The sequence below is a fragment of the Canis aureus genome, chromosome X (genome assembly GCF_053574225.1).
Source record: "Canis aureus isolate CA01 chromosome X, VMU_Caureus_v.1.0, whole genome shotgun sequence".
Lineage (NCBI taxonomy): Eukaryota > Metazoa > Chordata > Mammalia > Carnivora > Canidae > Canis > Canis aureus.
In genome coordinates, this window is record NC_135649.1 from 39118905 (window position 1) to 39143238 (window position 24334).

At 42.7% G+C, this 24334-nt stretch overlaps 1 protein-coding gene across 1 annotated transcript in view; it reads left to right on the plus strand.

Moving 5' to 3' along the window:
• Window positions 1-24334, plus strand: part of TRPC5 (transient receptor potential cation channel subfamily C member 5) — a 173320-nt gene that overhangs the window by 136398 nt on the left and 12588 nt on the right. The window contains exons 8-10 of the mRNA XM_077889923.1: window positions 22614-22817; window positions 23047-23088; window positions 24102-24191. Of these exons, the coding sequence (XP_077746049.1) occupies window positions 22614-22817; window positions 23047-23088; window positions 24102-24191 (336 nt within the window). The remainder of the gene's footprint in view (window positions 1-22613; window positions 22818-23046; window positions 23089-24101; window positions 24192-24334) is intronic.

Sequence of the window (24334 nt, forward strand, 5' to 3'; positions counted from 1 at the left end):
TTTGTACCCTTTGACCAACATTCCCCATTTCCCCCAACTCTGAGCTCGTGGCAGCTACCATTCTACTCTCTGTCTCTCTGAGTTTGCCTTTTTGATTCCACATGTAACTGAGATCAGCCAATATTGGTCTTCTTCTGCCCGACTTATTTGTCTTAGCATAATACCCTCCATTTTCATCCATCCAGGAAAACCTTCTTTCTCATGGCTGAATAATATTCTGTTGTCCATATATATACCATATTTTCTTTATCCATTTGTCTGTCAAGGGACAGTTAGGTTGTTTCTATGTCTGGTCTATTCTGAACAATGCCACAGTGGGCATGGGAGTGCAGATATTTTTTTCAAGATAGTAGTTGCATCTTCTTTGGATATACACCCAAAAGTAGGATTGCTGAAGCATCCTTCATGGCACTTCTATTTTTAATTGTTTTGAGGACCCTCCATACTGTTTTCCATAGCAGCTGCACCAATTTCCATTCCCACCAATAGTGCACCTTAGCTTCCTTTTCTTCACATTTGCACTACAATTGCTACCTCTTATCTTTTTGATAATAGCCATTCTAACAGCTGTGACATGATAGCTCATGCTGGTTTTGACTTCCATTTCCCTCATGATTACCTATGCTGAGCAATTTTTCATGCACCTGTTGGCCATTTGTATGTCTGATACAGTGATCTTTAAAATCCCTGTCAGCTCTGACATCCTGTGAGTCTGGGTGTCTAGATGAAGAGGCCAAGCTCACAAGGCCCCTTCTAGCTCTGAAATGCTGTCCATCTGCTGCTTTTGAAATGGAATATCATTCAATTTTATACTTTTCTCTCTCTCTTAATAGTTCAAACCCAACCAGACCAAGAACTCTGGAATGATCTATGCTTACTACAAGTCTGTCTGTATAAAGGGGACAGGCCTAAAATCCCAGGGGGTTATTTTTCCACTCCTATGCCTAGCATTTCCTTACCCTGCCAAAGATGGCAATATTCATGCCGAGGCACTTGTCATTTTCTCCCTGGGTGTCTTGCAGCTGATTGCCCCTAATGGCAGTGGAAAAGAAATAGATTTTCTTGTCACCTAATACAGGGCTGTGGTGTCTCCCACTGAGCTCAGTGACATTTTGCTAGGAAGGGTGGAAATAGTCAACTCCTGCTCTCTTGTCACCACCCACTGGTAGCAAGTTGTGTTTTAATGCCACCTACTGTTGTACCCGAAGAAAACACCTTAGCTTGAAGAAAAAGCTTGGGGGTGGAGAGGTGAGGGTTTGCTGGAATATGGCCTGAATAGGGTCTACACCATCCCATACCTATGGACTCATGGCCAACCACTCTGAATGCCATCTCCTACTTTGGGATCTTCTGGTAATGTGTCTTTATCATTTGGAACTGGATCCAGTGAGATCCTGATATTGGGCAATCTGATTCCAATAATATCTGGATTAAAAACAGTAAAAACCAGCAAGTAGATTTTATTCCACTTGCAACATCTCCACTTCAGTAGTCAATGCAGTTTTTAGAAGGCCCTGATATATCAGGAGGAAATGCTATAGCAAGGGAAGCCACTGAAGACAAATCTCTCCTACTTCAAAAGGTAACAACAGGCTGACTCAGTCTAAGTGGAGACTCAGTTGTTGACAAGCTTTACTGGGGATGTGTTTAAGTGTATATTCTAGGACAGAGCTCAGGAACAGCAGGTAATAGGATCCCTTGAAGGGTCAACCTCTTTCTCGATGCTCTGTGCAGGATGCAGAGCTGCTGGTGGAGTAGATATGTGGCTCTCGAGAAATTCATATTTCTGTGCCAGAGGAAGCACCACTGCAGTCACAGATAGTCAGTTTTAAGATATGGGGAAGCAAGGATCACTCCAGGCCTGTGCTCTGTGGTCCCAGCCAGCATCATCTAGTGAAGCTGGCCATATTTTATATTAATATTGTTTGTGATTAGCATTGATTTACTCTTCTTCCTTTATCCTTCTATCTCTCCCAAGCTGCTTATTTCTCTCTGTGACACTTCTTCCAACACATCCACCTTGTTGCTGCTGTTCCTCATATATATGTCTAGTTCCATCAAGTGAAGCTGCCCTTGATACCATTTTAATCAAATTCACCTTTATGAAAACAGTAGGTGGGAGGGACAGACCAGCTCCACAAAAACCCACTTACCTTAGGCCCTATTCCTACCTCCAACTCACCTACAAGGGGCATCTCTTTTGCCTGAGACTGATCCTCACAAAACATGAAACTTCTAATGATCTGTGTGATATAGCCTCGTTTGGCAAGTTACTAAGAACCCTCAGCTTCTCTGGCTTCTGAGGAGTGTTCACTATAAAGTCGAGATTAAGTAAATAGCACTTGCCTCACTGAGCCACATCTGCTGCAAGACTTGGGGAGAGCCCAAATACATAGAATTGATTATCTCCCTTGGGGTGGCAGCATTTGGAGGCTCAGATAATGGATGAACTCTCCAACTGCAAAAGACAGTTATGCCCATGAAGACATTCATCAAAACAATCCCAGCACTGCAAAGACAGTAAACAAGGCTGGAAGGGGCCACTGCATACCCAGGAGTTCCAAGGGGGGCAAATGGTCTTCCTGCCCACACCCAATCACTCAGAGACAATCTCAGATTTCCAAAGCACAGAGAAGGCAACAACTCACACACCACACTATGATTTGTAACCCACTAGCCAGGCAGATAACCAACTGCTAAACACTGGTATGGCACCTAGTTGTGAAGACTGAAATTGAAATATCTCCATACCAGTTGGTAAATAGCTGCCACTCCAGCTGTTCCCTCTGGGATGCCCATGGATGACTTCACAATCCAGCAGGTGAAAGTTGATGCCTGGAATAGCAGGTATTTTCCATGCCTCTGTTCCAGTGCTGTCGCTGGCATATACTCTGATGGGTCGGTTTCTTAAACAGTCTGAATGTCATAGTCATCATGGTAGGCTGAACACTAAAATGCTCCCCTAAGATTTCCTGCCCTAATCGTCAGGACCGTGAAGATGATGAGATGGCACAATTGTGATTATGTTGCATACATGGCAGGAGAGTTTTACATACGTAACTAAAGTCACTAATCAGGGAGATTATCCAGATAGGCCTAATCTAATCATGCCAGTCCTTTAAAAGTAGAATTTTCTCCAGCTGGTAACAAAAGAAGTCAGAGATTCAAAGCATGAGGTGGATTTGCTGTGCCATTGCTTGATGATGGAGGGAAGCATGTGGTAAGAAATTCAGGTGGTCTCTAGGAAATGAGCACAGCCCCCAGCTGACAGCCTGTAAGGAAGAGGGGACCTCAGTCCTACAACCACGAGGAAATGAATTCCATCAACAACATAAATGAACTTGGAAGCATATTCTTCTCCAGATCCTCTAGATAAGAGCTAAGCCACACCGACACTCTGATTTCAGCCTCAGGAAGGCCACTGTGAATGGAGTGGAGTACACAAATCAGAGAGAAGTAGGAGATGATGTCAGAAAGGTAATGAGGGTCAATAAGAGGTTGTGTCAGGCCTGAGAGACCTTTGTAAAGACTTTGGTCTCTACTCTGAGTGAAATTGGGAGCCATGCGAGGGTCTTGGAGGTACATGATCTGACTTGCACTTTAATAAGAATATGCTGATTGAGGGGCACCTGGGTATCTGCCTTTGGCTCAGGTCCTGATCCCAGGGTTCTGGGAATCGAGTCCCATGTTGGGCTCCTTGCTCAACAGGGAGCCTGCTTCTTCCTCTCCTTCTGTCCCTCCCCCTGTTCGTGCTCTCTCTGTCTCAAATAAAGAAATAAAATCTTTTTTAAAAAAAAGAGTATGCTGATTGAGAAAAGACAGAATTGTTGCACCAGCCAAGACCAGTTATGAGATCATTGCATTAACCAAAAATAAGAGCTGATCGTGGCTTAGAATAGCGTGGTCATGATGGGCACGATGAAAAATGGTCAGATTCTAGGTATATTTCAAAGCTACATCCAATTCTGATGGATCAGATGTGGAGTACGAGCAAAAGAGAGGAGTCCAGGGTGACACCAAGACTCTGGGCCTGAGTAACTGGCAGGGTGGAGTGTTCCCTTACTGTGAGGCAGAAGTGTGGTAAAGGAGGAGGCTTAACATGGAGGACAGAGATCCAGAATTAAGTTTTAGACATACGGAGTTGGAAATGCCTGTTAGACATCTGAATGGAGATGTCAGGTAGGCAGTGGTCTACAGGTCTAGCAGAGAGGTCCAAGCTGCAGACAGAGATTTGGGAGTCACTAGCATGTGCATGGTATTGAAAGCCATGGGATTTGGTGAGATCACTAAGGGAGTGAGTATGGATACAAAAGAGAAGAGGTCCAAAAGTGAGGCATTCTAATGCATAGAGGTTGGAAAGACAGGACAGATCGCCCAAGGAGATTAAGAACAACCAGAGAGGTAGGAGAAAAATAAGGATAGTGCACTATATTATAATACTGTATTATCCCCAGGATATGGATAATATCATATGCTAAAGAGTGGTAGATCCGGGATTTGAATTGAGGTAGTCTGACCCCAGCATTCTTGAACTGCTACCCTATCACACAGACCTTGAGACCAGGAAGCACCTGGACTGCACTTTCACTGCTAAGTCCCCAGCACACCTTTTCTCCTTCCCTAGCTACATCACAATTCTGAACCACCAATCTCCTTGTCCTACCAGTTCCAATAACTAAAGGTTCCATTAGCATAGGAACCTCACTTTATCAACACACCTGTATCCCTCTTTTACCTCTCAAGAATGGCTTCATCAGAAAACAGAAGAAAACATAAACCTTGCCAGCTTTCAGTCCCCTAAAGCAATCTGAACTATGGAAGCTATAAGTCTAAGGAAGAGTAGAGCCTCTTTCCAGGTGAAGGAGCGTCTTGATTCAACCTATAGAAATGTTATGATATTGGAGCAGAGCCATTTCAAATTTTAATAACTGTCTCTTTCCTTTGGGATACCCTCAAGCAATCTAGATATTAATTTTTCTCATTGTAGCTTGTGCTTTTCCCTACTGCCAAACCACTCCCTGGAATCCCATCTGGGATTACTACATCTCACTAACAAGAAAGCAAACATTCAGAACCACAGAGGACATTTTAATAGTGCCTCCACTTTGGGTAACGTGGGACCTATGCAAACCTGCTAGTAATCCCCTATCAGTGAACAACCTACATTTCCTGGTAGGTTCTGAGAAATACACGAGGGCTTGGTGCTGTAAGTGATATTAAGGTAAAGACACAGTTAATGGGTTTAGGGGGCTTAAAGTCTAGTTCAGAGGGAGAAGTCAGACATGAGTAAAATAGCAATAGTATTATCACAATAGATAATAACAGTGATTATAGAGAGAATGGGCGTAGAAGTCAGACTGCCTGGATTTGAGATCTGGACTGCCATTTAGTGTTCTTTGGGGCAACTTGACCTCTTTCTGCCTCATATGACTTCTCTGTACAATAAGGATGATAATTAGGCTTTTATCTGCTGACTCTGATCCATCCTCTGTCCATTTCCTACTCTGCTCTGTATCAAGGGAACTATATTCCCCACCATCTGCCGCCCTTTGGCTTCTGGGTAGGTTTGACCAACCCAAAGATAAGAAGAAAGAAGAAGCTCATATATTTCTTCTGCACCCCAAGCCCCCTTTTTTGTGGTACTTCCAAGCAGTAGCTGTATTTCCCATGGGACTCACCTCCAGCTACCACAGGCATCCCAAGCCTCCTTGGACCTAATTTTTGCAAGGCATCCCCATCTTGGCTCTAGGTCCCACCAGATAGCCCCAGTCTCTGCGCCCTGGTAACACCACTCACCACCTCCCAGTTGTCCCTCGAACTCTAGGGAGAAGAGCAGCTTCCTGTTGTTGCTGAATTGACAACTCTCTGAGTTGTCTCACTGTCCCGTTTGGCTCCTTAGCTTTTCCATCATTGACATCCTAATCCCTTTTTGAAATTTTCTGCTTGAAAGACCTAGAGAGATTTCCATTTGTCTGGCTATACCCCATCTCTCGGTACCTCTCTGATTAAGTTATTGGTGGGGTTGATTTAGGACAGGCAGACAGGGCTGAGACCTCAAGGTCAAATCAGAATAAACAGAAAAGTGGGGATAGCTTTCAGATCTCATTTCTGGGAGGGAAGTAGTATGCCAGTAAGGATCGGTCTGGTGTTGATCGAAGGCAATCAGGGTGTAGGAGCTGGTCTCATTCTTTTCTGCCTTCTATTCTTTGATATCTCATGAAAGTATCCTCAAATGGGAATAATGTCCTCCCTGCGCCAACAGGGAGTATGCCCCAGCAATGAAAAAGAAGCACGTAGGCAAATCATATCTCTAGGAGCTGGATGACAAAGTTCAGAGCCTGGAGCACCTGGGTGGCTCAGTGATTGAGCATCTGCCTTTGACTCAGGGCGTGATCTGGGGTCCTGGGATGGAGTCCTGTATCAAGCTCCCCCCAGGGAGCCTGCTTCTCCCTCTGCCTATATCTCTGCCTCTGTGTGTGTGTGTGTGTGTCTCATGAATAAATAAATACAATCTTAAAAAAAAAACCCAAAGTTCAGAGCCTGCCTTTAGAATAATAATTTTAAAAGATGGGGGTCTGCTCTTGTGGCCTTTTCATATCTCCATTCTGAGCCTTCATACTGCTGTCTCCCTTGCTTAGCACAGTACCCTGGGCTAACTGCCTTGCCTGACTAATAAGCATGCAATGAATATCTAACATAAACAGTCTTTATTAATGTTATAAACAGGCACTCATCTGTTTTCAATTTATTATCATCATAACTGCTATCAATGATAACTACCATTTATTGAGCATTTATTATATTCCAGACACTATACAAAGCACTCTTCCTACATATTTTCTCATTAAATTTTTACAACTTTATGAGGCAGGTACTATTATAAATTCAATTTTATAGGTGAGGAAACTGAGGCACAGAGCTCAAAGTGACTTTTCCAAGGGCACACTCTTAATAATGGCACTGGCAGGTGTGTGTAACCCAAAGTAATCACCTTTCCTGCCTGCATTCCAACCCCTGCAAGACTCAAATGAACACACCCTACCCCCTCACTTCCCCTCCCCTCCCCCAACATTGGAATCACTCAGCGTTTTCTTTCCACTCGGTTTACTGACGGTCTCCTGACTTCTAGCCAGAGGGATATCCGCTAAGGGTCTTTTCCTTGGTTCTAGAGACTACAGGCCTTCCATTTACCTCAGCTGAGATTCTCTGCCCCCCACCCCTAACACACACACACACACACACACACACACACACACACACTGGCTCTTTTTCTCCTTCATTGTGCCTGTGAGCACTTCAAACTTCCAGTTTCTTCTCAGCTCTGCCCTGAATACTGCCAGCCTCCTCAATGAACAATCACACAATCCACCTGAGATCATCACACCCACAGAGGGTAAAAAGTTCAATGCTGGCAAGCTCACTGGCTTGACAAGAATTCCTCATTCAACTTACACATCCTGCCTTAGGACTTCTCATGTTGTCCTTCCCAGAGGGCTCTTGCAGGCCAAAAGCCTCTCTTGAAAGTATATTCCCACAAGCAAGTGGACTACCTATCCACCCTCCAGGTTCAGGGAAGTTTTGAGAGAGGAGCATATCCTCTGCTAACACTGCAGGGGGAGCCAAAGGCAGACTTTTCAGACCTCGACCTCTGCCTCTTGCTTGGGCCAGGCCTGCCCCCTGCTGGTCTAACACAGAACTGGATTTCTCGAGCCCTTGGCATCAAGGCCCATTCATGATTTTGTCAGCCAGCGGTCCTGAGAGCCGCAGCTGCTGAGAATGAGAGCTCTCCACCTCAGAATGCTGAGGGCGTCCTTTGGCAGGTCTCTGTTGAGCGGCAGTCTGTGCTTCCAACAGCAGCAGGAGCCTCTAATGCCTGCTGTGACCTGGTAATGATTTTGGTCACTGACAAAGATGCAAGGGGGACCGGAAGAAGACAATGAAGGGAAATGGCTTTCCTTCCCCCGCCCCACCCCGTCTCGCTGGGCCAAAAGGCAATCAATAGGGCAGATGGCTGCACTGTTCCTCTGCATCCCAGAATCTCCTGTCCTGGATGTTCATCAAGAACATCACTAGTTGTCATGGTGACTCTATCCCGAGTGACTCAAACAAAACAAGAGGTGACAGGAAGAGCTTAATGCCCAAAGCATCCTTTTGTTTACCTGCTGGGTGGTGGCGTTTACTACTTCACCCATTCATTTGACAATAAATATCCCTTGGACGAGATATGATAAATCAAGAGATAAATAAAGGAAGGATAAATTAAATAGACGAATACATTTAACAAATATTTATTGAGAGACTGCAACATACTACACTATGTTCTTGTCACTGGGGATACAATAGGTGGCAGATGAATAGGACAGACCCCTGCTCTCACTGGTCTACGTAGACTCATGGAGCATTTTTACATGTCACAATTTGCATTTCATTTTTTACTTGAAGACTGCCCTAACCTTTTCAGGGTCATGGACTGCTTTGATCATCTGTTGACCATGGACAGGAAAAATGCACAGATAAGCATACATGATCCAACTTGGCAGAAAAATCTCAGAGGGTTCACAAACATCCTCCCACTCCTCCAGAAATCCCTCACCTTAAGACCTGTCCTCAGCATGAGAATCTGTTTTAAGCTGTTAGGAGGCCACTGTCTCAGGGTAAATGAGTCCGGTCCCTTCCTGAGATCAGGTGTGCATACAGGGCCAAGCAAGTGAGAAAGACCATGAGGGAACTGTACCTTCCCCAGAGGACTGGGGAGGAGACAATAACAAGGAAAAGGGATTAGAGGCACAGAAGAACAATGTCACCATCATCATGACTTTGCACAGGATCAGGTCTGTGGCAACAGTCACCAAGCCAAAGGGGCCTTCAGCCACTCTATAAAATCACAACTATCAATGGACAATCTGTGTTCATAAAAATGACTGTGTTTGTATTTCATTTTTTAAAGAGATTTTATTGATTTGTTTGGGGGAGAGAGGGAGAGGGAGCACAAGCAGGGAGAGCAGCAGGGAGAGGGAGAAGCAGGCTCCCCGCTGAGCAGGGATTCCGACACAGTGTGTGATCCCAGGACCCTGGGATCATGACCCAAGCCAAAGGCAGGTGCCCTGCCACCCAGGTGCCCTGTGTTTGTATTTCAAATGATTTCAGATCTGAGACTCGGGAAGAACCGTTCCTTGTGGAAGACCTGGCCTCCTTCTGGACTGGTCTCTGAATGTCCTTTTCATAGGCTACAAATCATATTTGTGGACAAGTCAAATGCCCACGGTCCAAAAGTCGTTGTTGGGCCATGGAGTTCTTTGTGGCTTCTACTGGTTCCCATTATTATTGTTCTGGGCACCAGGGGTCAGTTGACTGGAAAGCGAAGTGGTGCAAATGATCTTTGATTTCTGAGCAGCTGAGGTTTAGAAACGAAATGTGAGCTCTGATCAAGCCCCAAGTCTGGCTTCAGCTATTTCTCCCTCTGCTCCTTCCTACACCACTCATACTCTCTCTTAAATAAATAAATAACATCTTAAAAAAAAAAGAAGAAATGTGGCCTAGAGAGTTAAAAGTAAAGTCCTGCTAAGTGAGGCCAATCGGGACAGACAAGTAGATTTTCCCATGCCCACGGGATCAGGCCCATCTCTTTCTTTGGCCCCGGGCTCAGAAATGGCAGGCCCTGACTGGCTTGGTCTTGGTTATTTTTGAAAACTGCAGGGGGAGCTCTGCAAACCACAGCTTGCACCACCATCTCATTGCTTCTGTCCTCTGAAGGGAAAAGGTCCTCATCCTCCCCACATGAAAGATACAGGCAGGCAGAACAATCTGTGTCTCCTTGGCTGAAGGGCTCACTTTACATTTCTGGAGACCCCCAGAAATGGTGACAGACAGTTCAGTGAGCTGCAGGATCACCACATCTGCTGTGAATGGTGCCACCAGAATTGTGCAGTGTACGACCTACACGGCTGAATGCCAGAGCCCTGCAAAAGGTCTCTTCTGAAGCACAAAAAGCTGAAGGAAACAAGTGGAAAGGAAACCTGTGTTGGCAGAGGCCTGGCCAAGTGTGTAGTGGGATCTGTTTTCAAAATCTTGGAGCCTGAGCAGCATGCTCTGTCTCTGTACTTTTCACAGGTACCTTTCTGACACACAGGAATAAACCTGCTGCTTATTATGAAGTCCCACCCTGTGCAATTCCCAAAGAGACAGTACAGTGTAGCACCTTAGTGGTTAAGAGCTTGGATCCTGGGGAGCCTGGGTGGCTCAGTGGGTTAAGCGGCGGCCTTCAGCTCAGGTCATGATCCCAGGGTCCTGGGATCGGGCCATACACGGTTGGGCTCCCCTCTTGGCAGGGAGTCTGCTTCTCCCTCCCCACCCCGCCCATCGCTTGTGCTCTCTCTCTCTCTCTTTTTTAAAGATTTTGGTTTTTTTTTATTCATGAGAGACACAGTGAGAGAGAGAGAGGCAGAGACACAGGCAGAGGGAGAAGAAGGCTCCATGGGAGCCCAATGTGGGACTCGATCCTGGGGCTCCAGGATCATGTCTTGAGCTGAAGGCAGGCGCTAAACCATTGAGCCACCCAGGGACTCTCTCTCTCTCTCTCTCAAATAAATAAATAAATAAATAAATAAATAAAATCTTAAACAAGAGCTTGGGTCCTAGCATCAACCCAACCCAGGCTGGAATTGTGCTCCGCCAGTTTCTAGCTGTATGTTCCTAGACATGTTTCTTCACATTGGTGAGCCTTATTTATAAGTAAATAGTAAAACAATCTACCTCAGTAGGCTGTGGTAAAGATCAAATAAGATGATATGCTTGAAAAATATTACTGATGGTCCCTTCACTGATATATCTGCCTTTGGCCTACAATGAATTCTTTGTACAAAAATCTGTTGTAGGGTACATGGGTGGCTCAGTCGGTTTAAGTGGCCGACTCTTGGTTTCAGCTCAGGTCACGATCTCAGGGTCATGAGATCGAGCCCCAGATCAGACTCCATGCTGGGTGTAGTGTCTGAGATTCTTTCCCTCTCCCTCTGCCCCTCCCACTGCTCACTCTCTCACTCTTTAAAACAAAGAATCTGTTGTCCACCCAATCTGTGCTAGTCTCTAGGGCTGCAATAGCAAATAAGACAAAAGTCTCTAACCTCAATGGGCTTTCCTTCTAATGAGGAGCCTAAGAATAAGTAACTAGGGAGAAGTCCATTAAAGTGAGTTGTGATTACGGGTGCAAGAGAACACAGCAGAGTGCTGTGAGGTAGAATACCGAAGAAGCCTACTCTAAATCGGTTCTTCAAGGCAAGTCTCTCCGAGGATGTGAGATTTGAGCTGAGAATGGACAAATGAGAATAAGCCAGCTCTATTTCCCTGACTAGTAAAAAATATAATTAAAACATAAACAGAAAAAAATTTTCCCCAAATCCCTCCTCTTTTACCCTGATCATTATATCTTGAGTCATTCTATGGAGACTCTTGGAGAAGTAAAGCCTTTAACTGCCAATTTAATTGGGGATGTGAAAGGGGGCCTAAGGAGCCCCCTGGGTACTGGTGGGCCCAAACCCAAGGCTCAGGAAGGCTATCAGGAGAGTAAGGAGCAGGGAATGAGGACACAAGAAGGTCAGGTTACTCAGAGCTTCAGATGGGGATTGGGTGTGGCAGGATGTTACAGATGTTTCCAGACATTATCTGACTGAATCTTGTCTGAGCATGATCCCCATAGATAGTAAGTGAAAAAAGTAAGTGGCAGATCTGAGTGGAGGCAAGGTCAGAGGACACAGTTTCTAGATCTGCTTTGCCACTAACTATATGCGTGACCCTCAAGAAGTAATTTCTCCCTCCAGACCCCATTCACCACATACAACATCACAACAAGTGTACTGCCAACTGCACAGGGTGGGTCTGAGAATCAAAAGAGAAAATGTCAAAGTGCCTGGAAAAGCGTAAAGCTCTAGACAAATGAAGTCTGGCTGTCTGATGTCTTTTTCCCAGGAGCAAGCTAAAGGTGAAACACTTGGCATTTTATTTTCTGGCCCCTCGTGTTTGAAACTGGCAAGAAAGCACTTACATAGAGAAGACAGTGGCTCTAGAAAGTGCTAAGAGGGTCTCCATGCCATGATGGCCAGCACACCTTGTCAGGATATCGGGGGTCCAGGATGTTGGCTCCATCAACTGAGCTCAGTAGGACCTGAGAGTCCAATTAGAGCTTATTTGCTTTGAGGACCACCTGAGATTTCACGAGAACAATTTTTGCAGTGATAAACTGGAGGCCTAGAGGAAGTAACATAGCTTGTTTCCAAGTCTCAACTATGATCTACATATTTCATGTATTACCCAGAGGCTTGTACAGTGCTGTTCCTCAGGCAAAATTTACCTATGCTGGGGCACCTGGGTGGCTTAGTCAGCTGAGCATCTGCCTCGTGATCTCAGCCCAGGTCTTGATCTCATAGTTGTGAGTTCGGGCCCAGCATGGATCCTACTTAAAAAACAACAACCACGGGATCCCTGGGTGGCGCAGCGGTTTGGCACCTGCCTTTGGCCCAGGGCACGATCCTGGAGACCCAGGATCGAATCCCACATCGGGCTCCCGGTGCATGGAGCCTGCTTCTCCCTCTGCCTGTGTCTCTGCCTCTCTCTCTCTCTCTGTGTGACTATCATAAATAAATAAAAATAAATAAAAAAATAAATAAAAAAAAAACAACAACCACAAACTCACCTAGGCTGTGTGCTACTCCACTGAGGCCCACCTCTCTTACATAACAACTGAGAGGGGTAGGTGTCTACTGGAAAAGAACCACATTTTTAATCTCCAGCATCCAGTTATGCTGAGTGTCCCTCTTGTTTCTTCCCCTCCCCCACCCTCACCCCACCCTTGGGTAGGACAGGGAGGAAGAAGAGGAAGATCACTGAAACAGGCAAGATGACAACAGAGGTTGTCTGACAAGAGAGTAAGGGACTGCAATCCCACTGGTTGATTTCACAAGAATTTAGGAACTTAAAGCTGCCCAAATGTCATTGTGAACCTCAGATAGTAGATGATTTCTTTGAAAGCAGCAGAGTGGGTCAGAGGTGGATCACCGAGGAGGGATTTCCAGTGATACAGTGCTCTCACTAACTTGTTTGCCACTTTTCCTGCCATGTCCCTTGAAATCAGAGAGAGAAACATAACAGTCTATTGTTTGGGACCCTGTACTGTTTTTACAAGTGTGCTTCTGTTCCATTTACTAAATGGAAGCTAAATAAAACCCAGTGATGCTTGTGAGGACCTCAAAGGACCATTTTAGAAGGTGGAAAGTAGATCCTTCTGCAGTCTCAGGGACCTAGTGCACCGAATCAATTTACAGCTGTTATTGTTGTTGTTGTTGTTGTTTTTCCTGCCATTTTCATTGTCCTCAGTGAAATATATTTAAATATTTTAAATTATTTTACAAATTTTAAATTTTTAGATTTATGTGCAATCTTAAAAAATAAAACTCAAAGGGAAGCCCAGGTGGCTCAGTGGTTTAGCACCTGCCTTCAGCCCAGGGCGTGATCCTGAAGTCCTGGGATGGAGTCCCACATTGGGCTCCCTGCATGGAGCCTGCTTCTCCCTCTGCCTATGTCTCTGCCTCTCTCTCTCTCTCTCTGTGTCTCTCATGAATAAATAAATAAAATCTTTAAAAATAAAAAAATAATAAAACTCAAAAAAAAACTCATAGAAAAAGAGATCAGATCTGTGGTCACTGGAGGGAAAATTGGAGGAAGGTGGTCAAAAGGCATCCACTTCCAGTTCTAAGATAAATAAATACTGGGAATGTAACGTCCAATATGACAACTACAGTTAACACTACTAGTATATATTGGTATATATACGAATATATATATATATATATATATACACATATATACACATACACATATATATAAACACACATATACAGTATATATTGAAAATTGGTAAGACTAGATAGTACAAGTTCTTACCACAAGGAAAGAATATTTTGTGTATCTGTATGAGGATGTTAATTAAACTTATTGTGGTAAATATACATAGGTCAAATCATTGTGTTGTATGCCTTAAACTTATATGGTAATATATGCCAATTTATATGTCAATAAAACCAAAAGAAAAAATAATAATTCTGCAATGTTAAACATTATCAGCCCCACCCCAACCCCACGCCACCAAAATGAAAACTCAGAGAGTACCAAGCCTCAAGGACCATCAAATATCCTCCCGGGCACCTTTCAGCTCGTTGACTGTATTGTGCACACATTAAGAAAGGCTATGGAGCTGCCTTTACCTCTCCTTCCTGCACACTGTACTCCTTCCATAGTAGCCTGATAAGCCAGCTTTGTTCATGTTGCTGGGTGGCCTCATGACATTATCTTTGGGGGTGTACAACTATATTTCCCACTGTCCCATCTAGAGAGGGATGGAAGCTGGGCTGGGGTGGAGGGGTTATCCATGGAAAGATAGGGATAGACAAGGGAGGAGGCAAAGCTGCTGGTCTGCTGCTTTGGGCTGCTGAATACACCTGAACTAGCAGGTAGAATCGCAGGATTAATGTTTCCAAAAGTGTCGTCAACAAACACCTGCATCAATATCAGCCAAAGAGGCTTATTAAACAATGTAGATTTTCAGACCTCCCATCCCCACAGCATCATCAGTGTTTGTGGGTCTGAAGTGGGGTCCAGGAATCTGCATTTTGGCAAGCCCCCCCCCAGCCATGTCTAATATTCACTGAAACTTGAGAACCACTGATGTTGACAAATCCCAAGAAGTTCAATTAACTTCAATAGCTACGCTCAACCGCTCTATGCTGCCTCACTTTTCATAGTGTTACCTCTTTCTGGAAAGTTCTCCCCCAACCCCCACCTCTGCGTGCTGAAGTTGTTCTAGGGCTGGAAGCTGGGTAACCAGTAAAACAGTGACACAACCAAGCCCCCAAGTGGTCAGAGCAACCACTTAGCAACATAATCATGGACAGGGATGCGCAGGTGTTTCATGCCTGGGGAGGGGGTGCGGGAAGACAAAATGGCCACCCACTAGACAACTGCATATGTTCCGTAGGGAGAAGGACCTGTTTGTAAACACCCAGTGAAGGGGCTCTTGCAGTCTGAGAAGGGCTAATTGGACTATTGAGGAGGTGTCAGAACTACGGTGCAAAGGCTGTAAAGTTGATACACCAGCATCACCAGCATCAGAGTCACTCTCAGCAGGCTCCAGAGTGATGGGAACAGGACATTCTAACCACCTGGCCACCTTGGGGAAGAGAGGAGGACTGCTGATCCCTTAGTGACAGGGAACCGGCCTCCCTCTAGACCACTGCACATGCGTACATGCGTAATAAACTGGAGGTGAGGGCACTGGAAGAGAATGGCGATACTATTTTTTTTAAGATTTTATTTATTCATGAGAGAGACAGAGAGACAGAGAGAGAGAGAGAGACAGAGAGACAGAGAGAGAAGCAGGCTTCATGCAGAGAGCCTGATGCAGAACTCGATCCTCGGTCTCCAGGATCACGCCCTGAGCCAAAGGCAGACGCTCAACCGCTGAGCCACCCAGGTGTCCCGAGAATGGTGATACTCACTGAGGGGACTTGCTCTACCTCAGGGCTTCCAAGAGATCTGGACTACTTCCATATTCTGAAGATTCCTGTATATTTTTTAACTGAATTCAAACAAAAATGGAGAAAACTATGATATATTTTAAATGCTTACATCGTTTCAAAATGGCATTTTTAGCTTTGAGGCAAAACCACAATGCAACGTATAACATTGGGCAAGGTCCAGAAATCTGCATTTTTAACAAATGCCCCATATGCACACCAACCTTTGAGAAGTGTGCCCTGAATTCTAACGGAGAAGGAAGTGCTCCAAGGGAGGTAGGCTTCCCTTGAAATGCCAGGGAAGTGAATTTTCTCGCCTCAGTTTGGAGTGTGTGTACCCACAGCAATTTGTGTTGCTTTCCCCTTATAGGGAAAACAGAGTGGGTCCTTTGCCCAGATGAAGTTAGCAGCTACTCTTTAATGTGAAAAATGCCAAAATATCCCCTTACTCAAAATCACCCTCCCCCCAGCCTGCCATTAGGCCCAAGATTTCTTGAGAGTAGCTTTTCTCCTTAACAGTTATTATTAGCTCTGCTTTGCTATGTCTATGCCTGCCACTCTCCCTTAGCATTATGTTATAAAGCTTTCCAATTTGCTACAGCAAGATGGTTGCTGGCAGGAGATCTAAGAGAGTGCACAAAAATTTGTCAATAGCTGGTAAGAAATGGGCCGTGTGGTTTGATTGCAAGGAAAATAACCTTGAGCTTGGATTTGTTGAGAAATGTGAAATTGAACAGATGTGTTCATTTGACCTAGCTGTGGCCATGTGTTCAGAATCTGAGCCAGTCAGCAACATGTGAGGGTATGTTCTACAGTCACACTGGGATAGTGAATGGAGATAATGTAAAATAGAGGCCTGGTCTGCTCTACAGGACCTGACTATCTCAAAGGCAATGCACGGCACACATGACATAGAACACATATGTAAATCTATGTGTCATGAAGAGCAACTTATGGTAGCACCAAAGTCCTGAATATTTTGGAAAGTGTGGAAGAGGAAAACCACAGTCTCTGGTTGTATAAGTGTATCTTACACAAAAGAACCCATTTGGTAGGGTTCTAACAGCGGCTGATCGTGGAGGATGTAATAGTTGAGCAGAAAGGGTAGGGCAGAGAGTATGAGAACCCAACACTGAAAATAAGCAAAGAAATAGTGTCTTATTTGTCCATCACGAAAGGTGAAAGGCTAGCCTCGTGCAGTTGTATAAAAACCTTTTGGGCATCATACATTCAAGGAAGCTGTAGACAAATACAACTACAAAAGCCACATCTATCATTTTGCAATTCAAATTAGCGCCTTGAAATTGACAGATTGAAAATAAGACAGATTTCTACATGCCAAATCATCTTTTTGACCAGTTGCTCACTGCTACAGTCCTAATACCTAGTGTCTATATATATTGATGAATGAGTGAATGTATGAGTAAATACTTACTAATCACTTTACAGCTCACACTGTTTAATCCTGCCAGGTGGTCTATTATTTCCAGATCTTTAGGACTCAGGTGTTAATTCTGTATACTAATCATGTTCTGTGTGATACTCCTGCCACCACTACTGTGCAGTCATCTCTCTAAACCCAGCACCTAGCAGAGTACCTGTAATGTAGTAGTTCATTGCTCAACATAGGAATCAAAAAATGGAGGCTAAGTGGACCATGAATTGATACATGATAAATGAATGGAAAAGGACTATTAAGAGAGTAACTTGGGGACGCCTGGGTGGCTCAGCAGTTGAGCGTCTGCCTTTTGCCTAAGGCGTGATCCCAGAGTCCCAGAATCAAGTCCGGCATCGGGCTCCCTGCATGGAGCCTGCTTCTCCCTCTGCCTCTGTCTTTGCCTCTTTCTCTGTGTCTCAAATAAATAAATAAATAAATAAATAAATAAATAAACAAACAAATAAATAAATAAAAGAGAGTAATTTGCAATAACTTCTCTGCTAAATTAGTACATAGTAATTCCCAACCTGAGCTCACCTGAGTCTTAGGGGCATGGAATGGTAGTAATGGGGGTACTTGAGCTGATTGCAAAATGCTTAGCCAAAATCATATCTTCTACCTGAATGGGATAGGGACAATAAGGGACACCAGAAAGACTCCTGAGCTCAAAAAGATATCTATGGCTTATAACTTGGCCCACCGTACAACTCTATTCTTTTTTGAGATTAAATACATTTTTCCCCTCAGAATTTTAGACTACTTTAAAAAAAGTTAAAAAAATAAAAATTAAAAATTAAAAAAAAATTTTTAAAAAGGTAATAACTTCCTAGAGTTTAAAGCACAAAAACCTTAACTCACACAGGAATTAAGAAAAAGAAAAGAGCATTTCCAGATACCAGGTTATCTAGGCAAGTTTGAAAATGTGACTCAGTTCATCTTAAGAAATACTTATTGAATAGTCACTTCATTTCAGGAACTACGGAAACATCCGTGGATGAAAGATGGGCTATTTGGGGCCATCAAAGGGTAAAACGAAAAATTCAAGGTTTGTTTCTGGTGTTATGGGCTCAGAAATGCAGTGGAAAGAACCTCGGTCCTCCACTGCATGCCAGTTTGCCTACAGCACCATTGTCTCTCAAGGCAAGATTGCAAGGCAGTGATAGTTACTATACCAATAATTGTGCACATATATGTGCATGTGTGTACAATTTATATACTGAAACTGTCTTAGTTCTGGGTCTCATCAGGGGCAATTCAAGTGTTTTTCAAGCATACTCTCTAATGAATTTGGAGGGAAAAATATATATCCTTTTATACATTTTCAGGTTGAAATCTAGATATGTCATAAGTTTAAACCATTGCAAGTGATATAATTTCTGGAATGTGGTAAATTTTGACATTTGAAATAAAACTACCTGATCACTCATTTAAATGTATCCAATGAACTCTGAATACCATAGTGATTTGTGACTCATAAACATGTATTTAAAAATTAAATGGCTAAAATCTTTAAGGGCACAAAGTTTACATCATTCCTTTCCTTCTTAAATTCTTATTTCTATTCATATCCCCACAGAATTTTATCCTAATGTTGTACAATTTTTGCTTTAAGTATTTTATTACTTTGTTCACCCTATAATAGTTCTTCATAACAAAAATATAAATTAAATTTTAATTTTTTATTTCCTGTGGCCAGAAGGTAATAAACGTTAAAACATTTCCTTTGACTTTAGTTATGCTTCCACAGCTAGCAGTACAAAACAGCTCAAAAAAAAAAAAAACAAAACAAATTTTGGTAAATAACTAAGACATAAAAATACATTTTTATTGGAAATGAATTTCTTAAATATGTGAATAGGGTTTTTCATTTCACACCTTATTCACATATTTAAGAAATTCATTTTCAATAAATTCAGTTATTATAGCCATAGAATATTAAGTAATATTCAGGAACACAATTCAGCATCAACTATATTTTTCTATTTTTATAAAAGTAAGTGCTAAGAAACCTTTTCATATTAATAAGTACATCTGAATGGACAGTTTTATTATGCCATTGTCACTCAATTTTTTTTAACTCTGAGTTACATGCCAAAAAGCCACGTAACGATTTTTCATGAAATAATATTTTAATAATCTATTATCTGACAGCTTGGTTAGGTTCGCTTTATATTTTATCAACAGCAAAGAATCATAAACCACACGACTTAGAAAAAGATTTGTTACTCAAGATTATAGTCATTCATTTTCTCAATTTCTGGAAAGTAATACTGTGGTAAGAAGCTTCTGAGATGGCCCCCACTGATCCCCAGTTTCTGGCATGTGAACCCTTATACAATCTTTTCCCCTTGACTATGAGCTAGGGACTCAATTCTAACAAATAGAATATGGCAGAAGTGATGTCACTTCAGAGATTAGGTTACATGAAGACCATGGCTCTTCTCATTCACTACCACTGAATGAAGCCTGCTGCCATGTTATGAGCTGTCCTATGGAGAAGCCCATGTGGCAAGGAACTGAGGAAGGTCTTCAGCCAATAGCCAGCAAGAGACTAAGATCCTCAGACCAAATGATAAATTTCACTTCACTGAAATTAATACATTGCACTATGGAAGACACCACTGAATGTATGAAAAGACAAGATGCAGATGGGCAAAAAACTTTTGCAAGTCACATTCCTGACAAAGAGCTTGTATCCAGAATATAAGCATACCTCATTTTATTGTGCTTTGCAGATACGGTGTTTTTTTTACAAATTGAAGATCTGCGGCAACCCTGCATCAAGCAAGTCCATTGGCACCGTTTTTCCAACAGCATTTGCTCACTTTTTGTCTCTGTCTCACATGTTGGAAATTCTTGGAATGTTTCAAACATATTCATTATTATTATATTTGTTATGGTGATCTATTTCAGTCTCTGACTTGCTGAAAGCTCAGGTTACCATTTTTTAGCAATAAAGTACTTTCAATTGGGGAGTCTGGGTGGCTTGGTCAGTTAAGCCTACGACTCTTGGTTTCGGCTCAGGTCATGATCTCAGTATCCTGGGATCAAGCCCCACATCAGGCTCCATGCTCAACGGAGAGTCTGCTTAAGAATTTTTTCTCTCTCCTTCTCCCTCTGCCCCCCCGCCCTACACACTCTCTCTCCTTCTAAAATAAATAAATCTTTAAAGTACTTTCTAATTAAAGTATGCACATTGTTTTTTGAATATGATGCTATTGCACACTTAACAGATGACAGTATAGTATGAACATAATTTTTATATGCACTACAAAATGAAAAATTCATTTGACTTGCTTTATTTATTGTGAGATTTGTTTTATTGTGATGGTCTGGAACTGAGACTGCTATATCTCTGAGGTACGCCTGTATAGTAAAAAAACTATCAAAATACACTTGCAAGAAAACAACACAATAAAAATGTGTTTTGAACAGAATGAGTTCTGGGCAAAGGATCTGAATAGACACTTCACCACAGAGGATATATAGATATTGGGCATATGAAAAGATGCTCAACAATATTAGCTAGTTGGGAAATGCATCTTAAAATCATAATGAGCACCAACTACTTATCTGTTAGAATGGCTAAACTTTAAAATCATGACAAATGGGGGATCCCTGGGTGGCGCAGCGGTTTGGCGCCTGCCTTTGGCCCAGGGCGCGATCCTGGAGACCCGGGATCGAATCCCACGTCGGGCTCCCGGTGCATGGAGCCTGCTTCTCCCTCTGCCTGTGTCTCTGTCTCTCTCTCTCTCACTGTGTGCCTATCATAAATAAATAAAAATAAAAAAAAAACCATGACAAATGGCACTTGGTGATGTAGGGAAGTGCCAAATCACTATATCGTGAATCTGAAACTACTATAATCCTTTCTGTTAACAAAGTGGAACTAAAAACTTGATAAAAAAAATAAAAATAAAAACCTGGTAAGTGCTAAGGAAGTTACAGGGCAAGCAGTGGGAATTTGAAAAACTGCACAGCGACTCAGGAAGACAGTTTGGCAGTTCATTATAAAGTTAAACGTACAATTACCATGTGATTGCAATACCACCCTAGCTAATTAAGCTAGAGAGGTTAAACTTAGGTTCAACAAAAAACTTGTACATGTACATTCAGAGCAGCTTTAGTCACACTTGCAAAAACTAGAAACAACCCAAATGTTCTTCAAGAAGTGAATGAACAAACTTCATCCATATAACGGAAAATCACTCAGCACTAAAATGGGAGGTAGATGAATCTCAAAGCCAGTTTCAAAAAGGTTATCTATGGGGGTGCCAGGGTGGTTCAGTCAGTGAAGCGTCTGCCTTTGGCTCAGGTAATGATCCTGGAGTCCTGAGATCGAGTCCCGCATTGGGCTCTCTGCTCAGCGGGGAGGCAACTTCTTCCTTTCCTGCCTGCCGCTCCTCCTGCTTGTTCCCTCTCTTTCTCTCTCTCTCTGCCAAATGAATAGATAAAATCTTTTTTTAAAGGTTATTTACTGTATGATTCCATTTATCTAGTATCTTGGAAGAGGCAAACTAAAGCATTGGGGATTGGAGCAGTGGTTGCCAGGGGCTAGGAGTTGGGGAGAGATTGATTACAAGGGAATTTGGGGAAGGTGGTGGGATTGTTGTGTATCCTGACTGTGGTGGTTACAGCAGTCCATCCAGATCTCAAAACTCCTAAAAAGGTGTGTGTGTGTGTGTGTGTGTGTGTGTGTGTGTGTCTGTGTGTATCTTGATTACGATGGTGGTTACACAGGTATATACACTTGTCAAAACTCATAGAACACCTCCAATGGGTCCATTTTACTCTATGGAAATCATACCTCAACGACGCAAAATTAGAAAAAAAAAAAGCCTCACTATGCCTGGGTGGCTTGTTATTTGAGCGTCCAGCTCTCGGTTTTGGCTCAGGTCGTGATTTCATGGGTCCTGGGATGGAGGCCCCATCGGGCTCCATGATCCACTGGGAGTCGGCTTAGGAGGTCCTTTCCCTCTCACCACCCACACACTCTCTTTCTCTATGAAATAAAAAATAAATAAATCTTTTTAAAAAAATCCTTCCCCAACCAATTCCACTCCTTAAAAATAACCACTGTTGACAGTTTGGTATGTACCTGTCTAGAACATGTAAGCATGTAATATAAAGGGTTCTTCAGTTGCATAAATGCCATCATTGTACACAATAGATGTTTTATGCTGCTTTTTGCACTTCCAGGTCTTGGAGCTCTTAGATATATGGATAAGTGCATATATACATATAAATGTTCCAGATATAAAAATGGTAATAGACCTACTATATTTGCAATAGCTATATTGCAAGCCATTTTGTGGACAGAACATCATTTATTTAAAGAGTCTCCCACTGTTGGATATTTAGGTCGTTGCCAGTTGTTTTGCTATGACAAGCTATGGTGCTACAGTGAATGACCCTATGCACACACCTTTTTGCAAGTATAATGATAAGCTAAATCTCTAAAAGTAGGATTACCGGGTCCTGGGAAATGTATAATTTGAATTTTCATACCAACTGACAGATTGCCCTCTATAGAAGCAAGATGAACTTTTAGAACAAGTCATGTGTGCATTTTGCAAGTTTTCCATTCCAAATTCTTGAACATCTCTCTTTCACAGGATCATGCTGATATTGAGTGGAAGTTTGCAAGGACGAAGCTCTGGATGAGTTACTTTGATGAAGGCGGCACCTTGCCACCTCCTTTCAACATCATCCCCAGTCCCAAGTCATTTCTATACCTTGGTAACTGGTTCAACAATACCTTCTGCCCCAAAAGAGATCCTGATGGTAGACGGAGAAGGCATAACTTGAGAAGCTTCACAGTAAGGCTTTTTAAAATTACATTTCTTTTTTAAACAAAACTGTTTTCTATCTCCCCTATCCCTACCCCACCCTTCCAGACAGTCCCTACATTAAACAGCATAAAATCACTCCAATCACAGGAGTTTAGCTCCTGTGTTATTCTCTAGTCCTAATATTTAGAAATATATTCCAGTGGATGAGTTGCTGGGAGACCACTGATGGGAGCTTTCTGTCCTTTTTTAATTACAGGAACGCCACGCTGACAGCCTGATACAGAATCAACATTATCAGGTAAAGCTCGACCCAGAGACTAAACAAAAACAGTTCTTGGTCAGTTGGTGTGACCTTGAACAAGTCATTTAACCTCACTGAGCCTCGGTTTCTTCATCTGTGAAACGGGGGTGATAAAACACAACTCACGGGGTTGTTGAGACAATCAAGTGGTGAGCATGTATAAATGATTGTGTGTGCATGTGCATGTGTGTGCATGTGTTCTGGGTCATTAAGTGTTATCTATCATCATCGTCGTTACTAATACAAAGCAGAGTGACCACGTGCATGCCATTCCCAGGAAGCTAAGTAAAAAAGAGACCATCCCAAGGTGCCTGGGTGGCTCAGTTGGTTGGGCTTCCGACTCTTGATTTTGGCTTAGGTCATGATTTCAGGGGCGTGGGATCGAGCCCCGTGCTGCATTCTGCACTCAGGACAAGCTTGCTTGGGATTCTCTCTCTCCCTCTCTCTCTCTGCCCCTCCCCTTACTCTCTCTGTCTCAAATAAAGTCTTTTTAAAAAAGACTACTTTACATCCCTATAAAGGAGAAGTGTACATTGACCTTAAGAAAATTGTCTGGATTATGCGATTAGTAAACATTGAAATCGGCAAACTTTGTGACACCAAAGAATGATTTTATCAATTCTACAAGAGCAAAGAATAATTCTCATCTTACTAGGAATGTTAAAGTTTAATCCAGTCTGAAAGGAAGGGTATTGGACATGACCATCCAAGGATTATTCCACTCTCATTATTCTATAAATGTGAATCTGTGTTTCCCTTCTCTGTGGGCAGAAATGTTCCTTTTTTGGGTGAATTTGATCTTGCATGGCCCACTCTGCCACCACATTTAGACACATAGTAATTCTTCGTTTAGCCGATGGATTTTTGCAGAAAATGACTGGATCCCAGGAGGATTTCCTATTGCAAAGGCATCTGAGCATGTTCTATTTCTTGGGTATGTTTCTTATTTTACTGAGAGCCTGAGAAGAAAACTTAATGCCTCTGTTTTTTTTTTTTTTTTAAATTTCCAGGAAGTTATCAGGAATTTAGTCAAAAGATATGTGGCCGCTATGATAAGAAATTCCAAAACAAATGAGGGACTAACAGAAGAAAATTTTAAGGTAATCAAATCATGAAGTGGTTTCTCATTTCACATTTCCTAAGCGTTATTTAATCTTCACAGCATTGGAGATTTCTGGTGATCATTTCAACTGCCTATAATACAGCAAAAACGGCTACGGTTTTTATGTTCTCTTAGAATGAT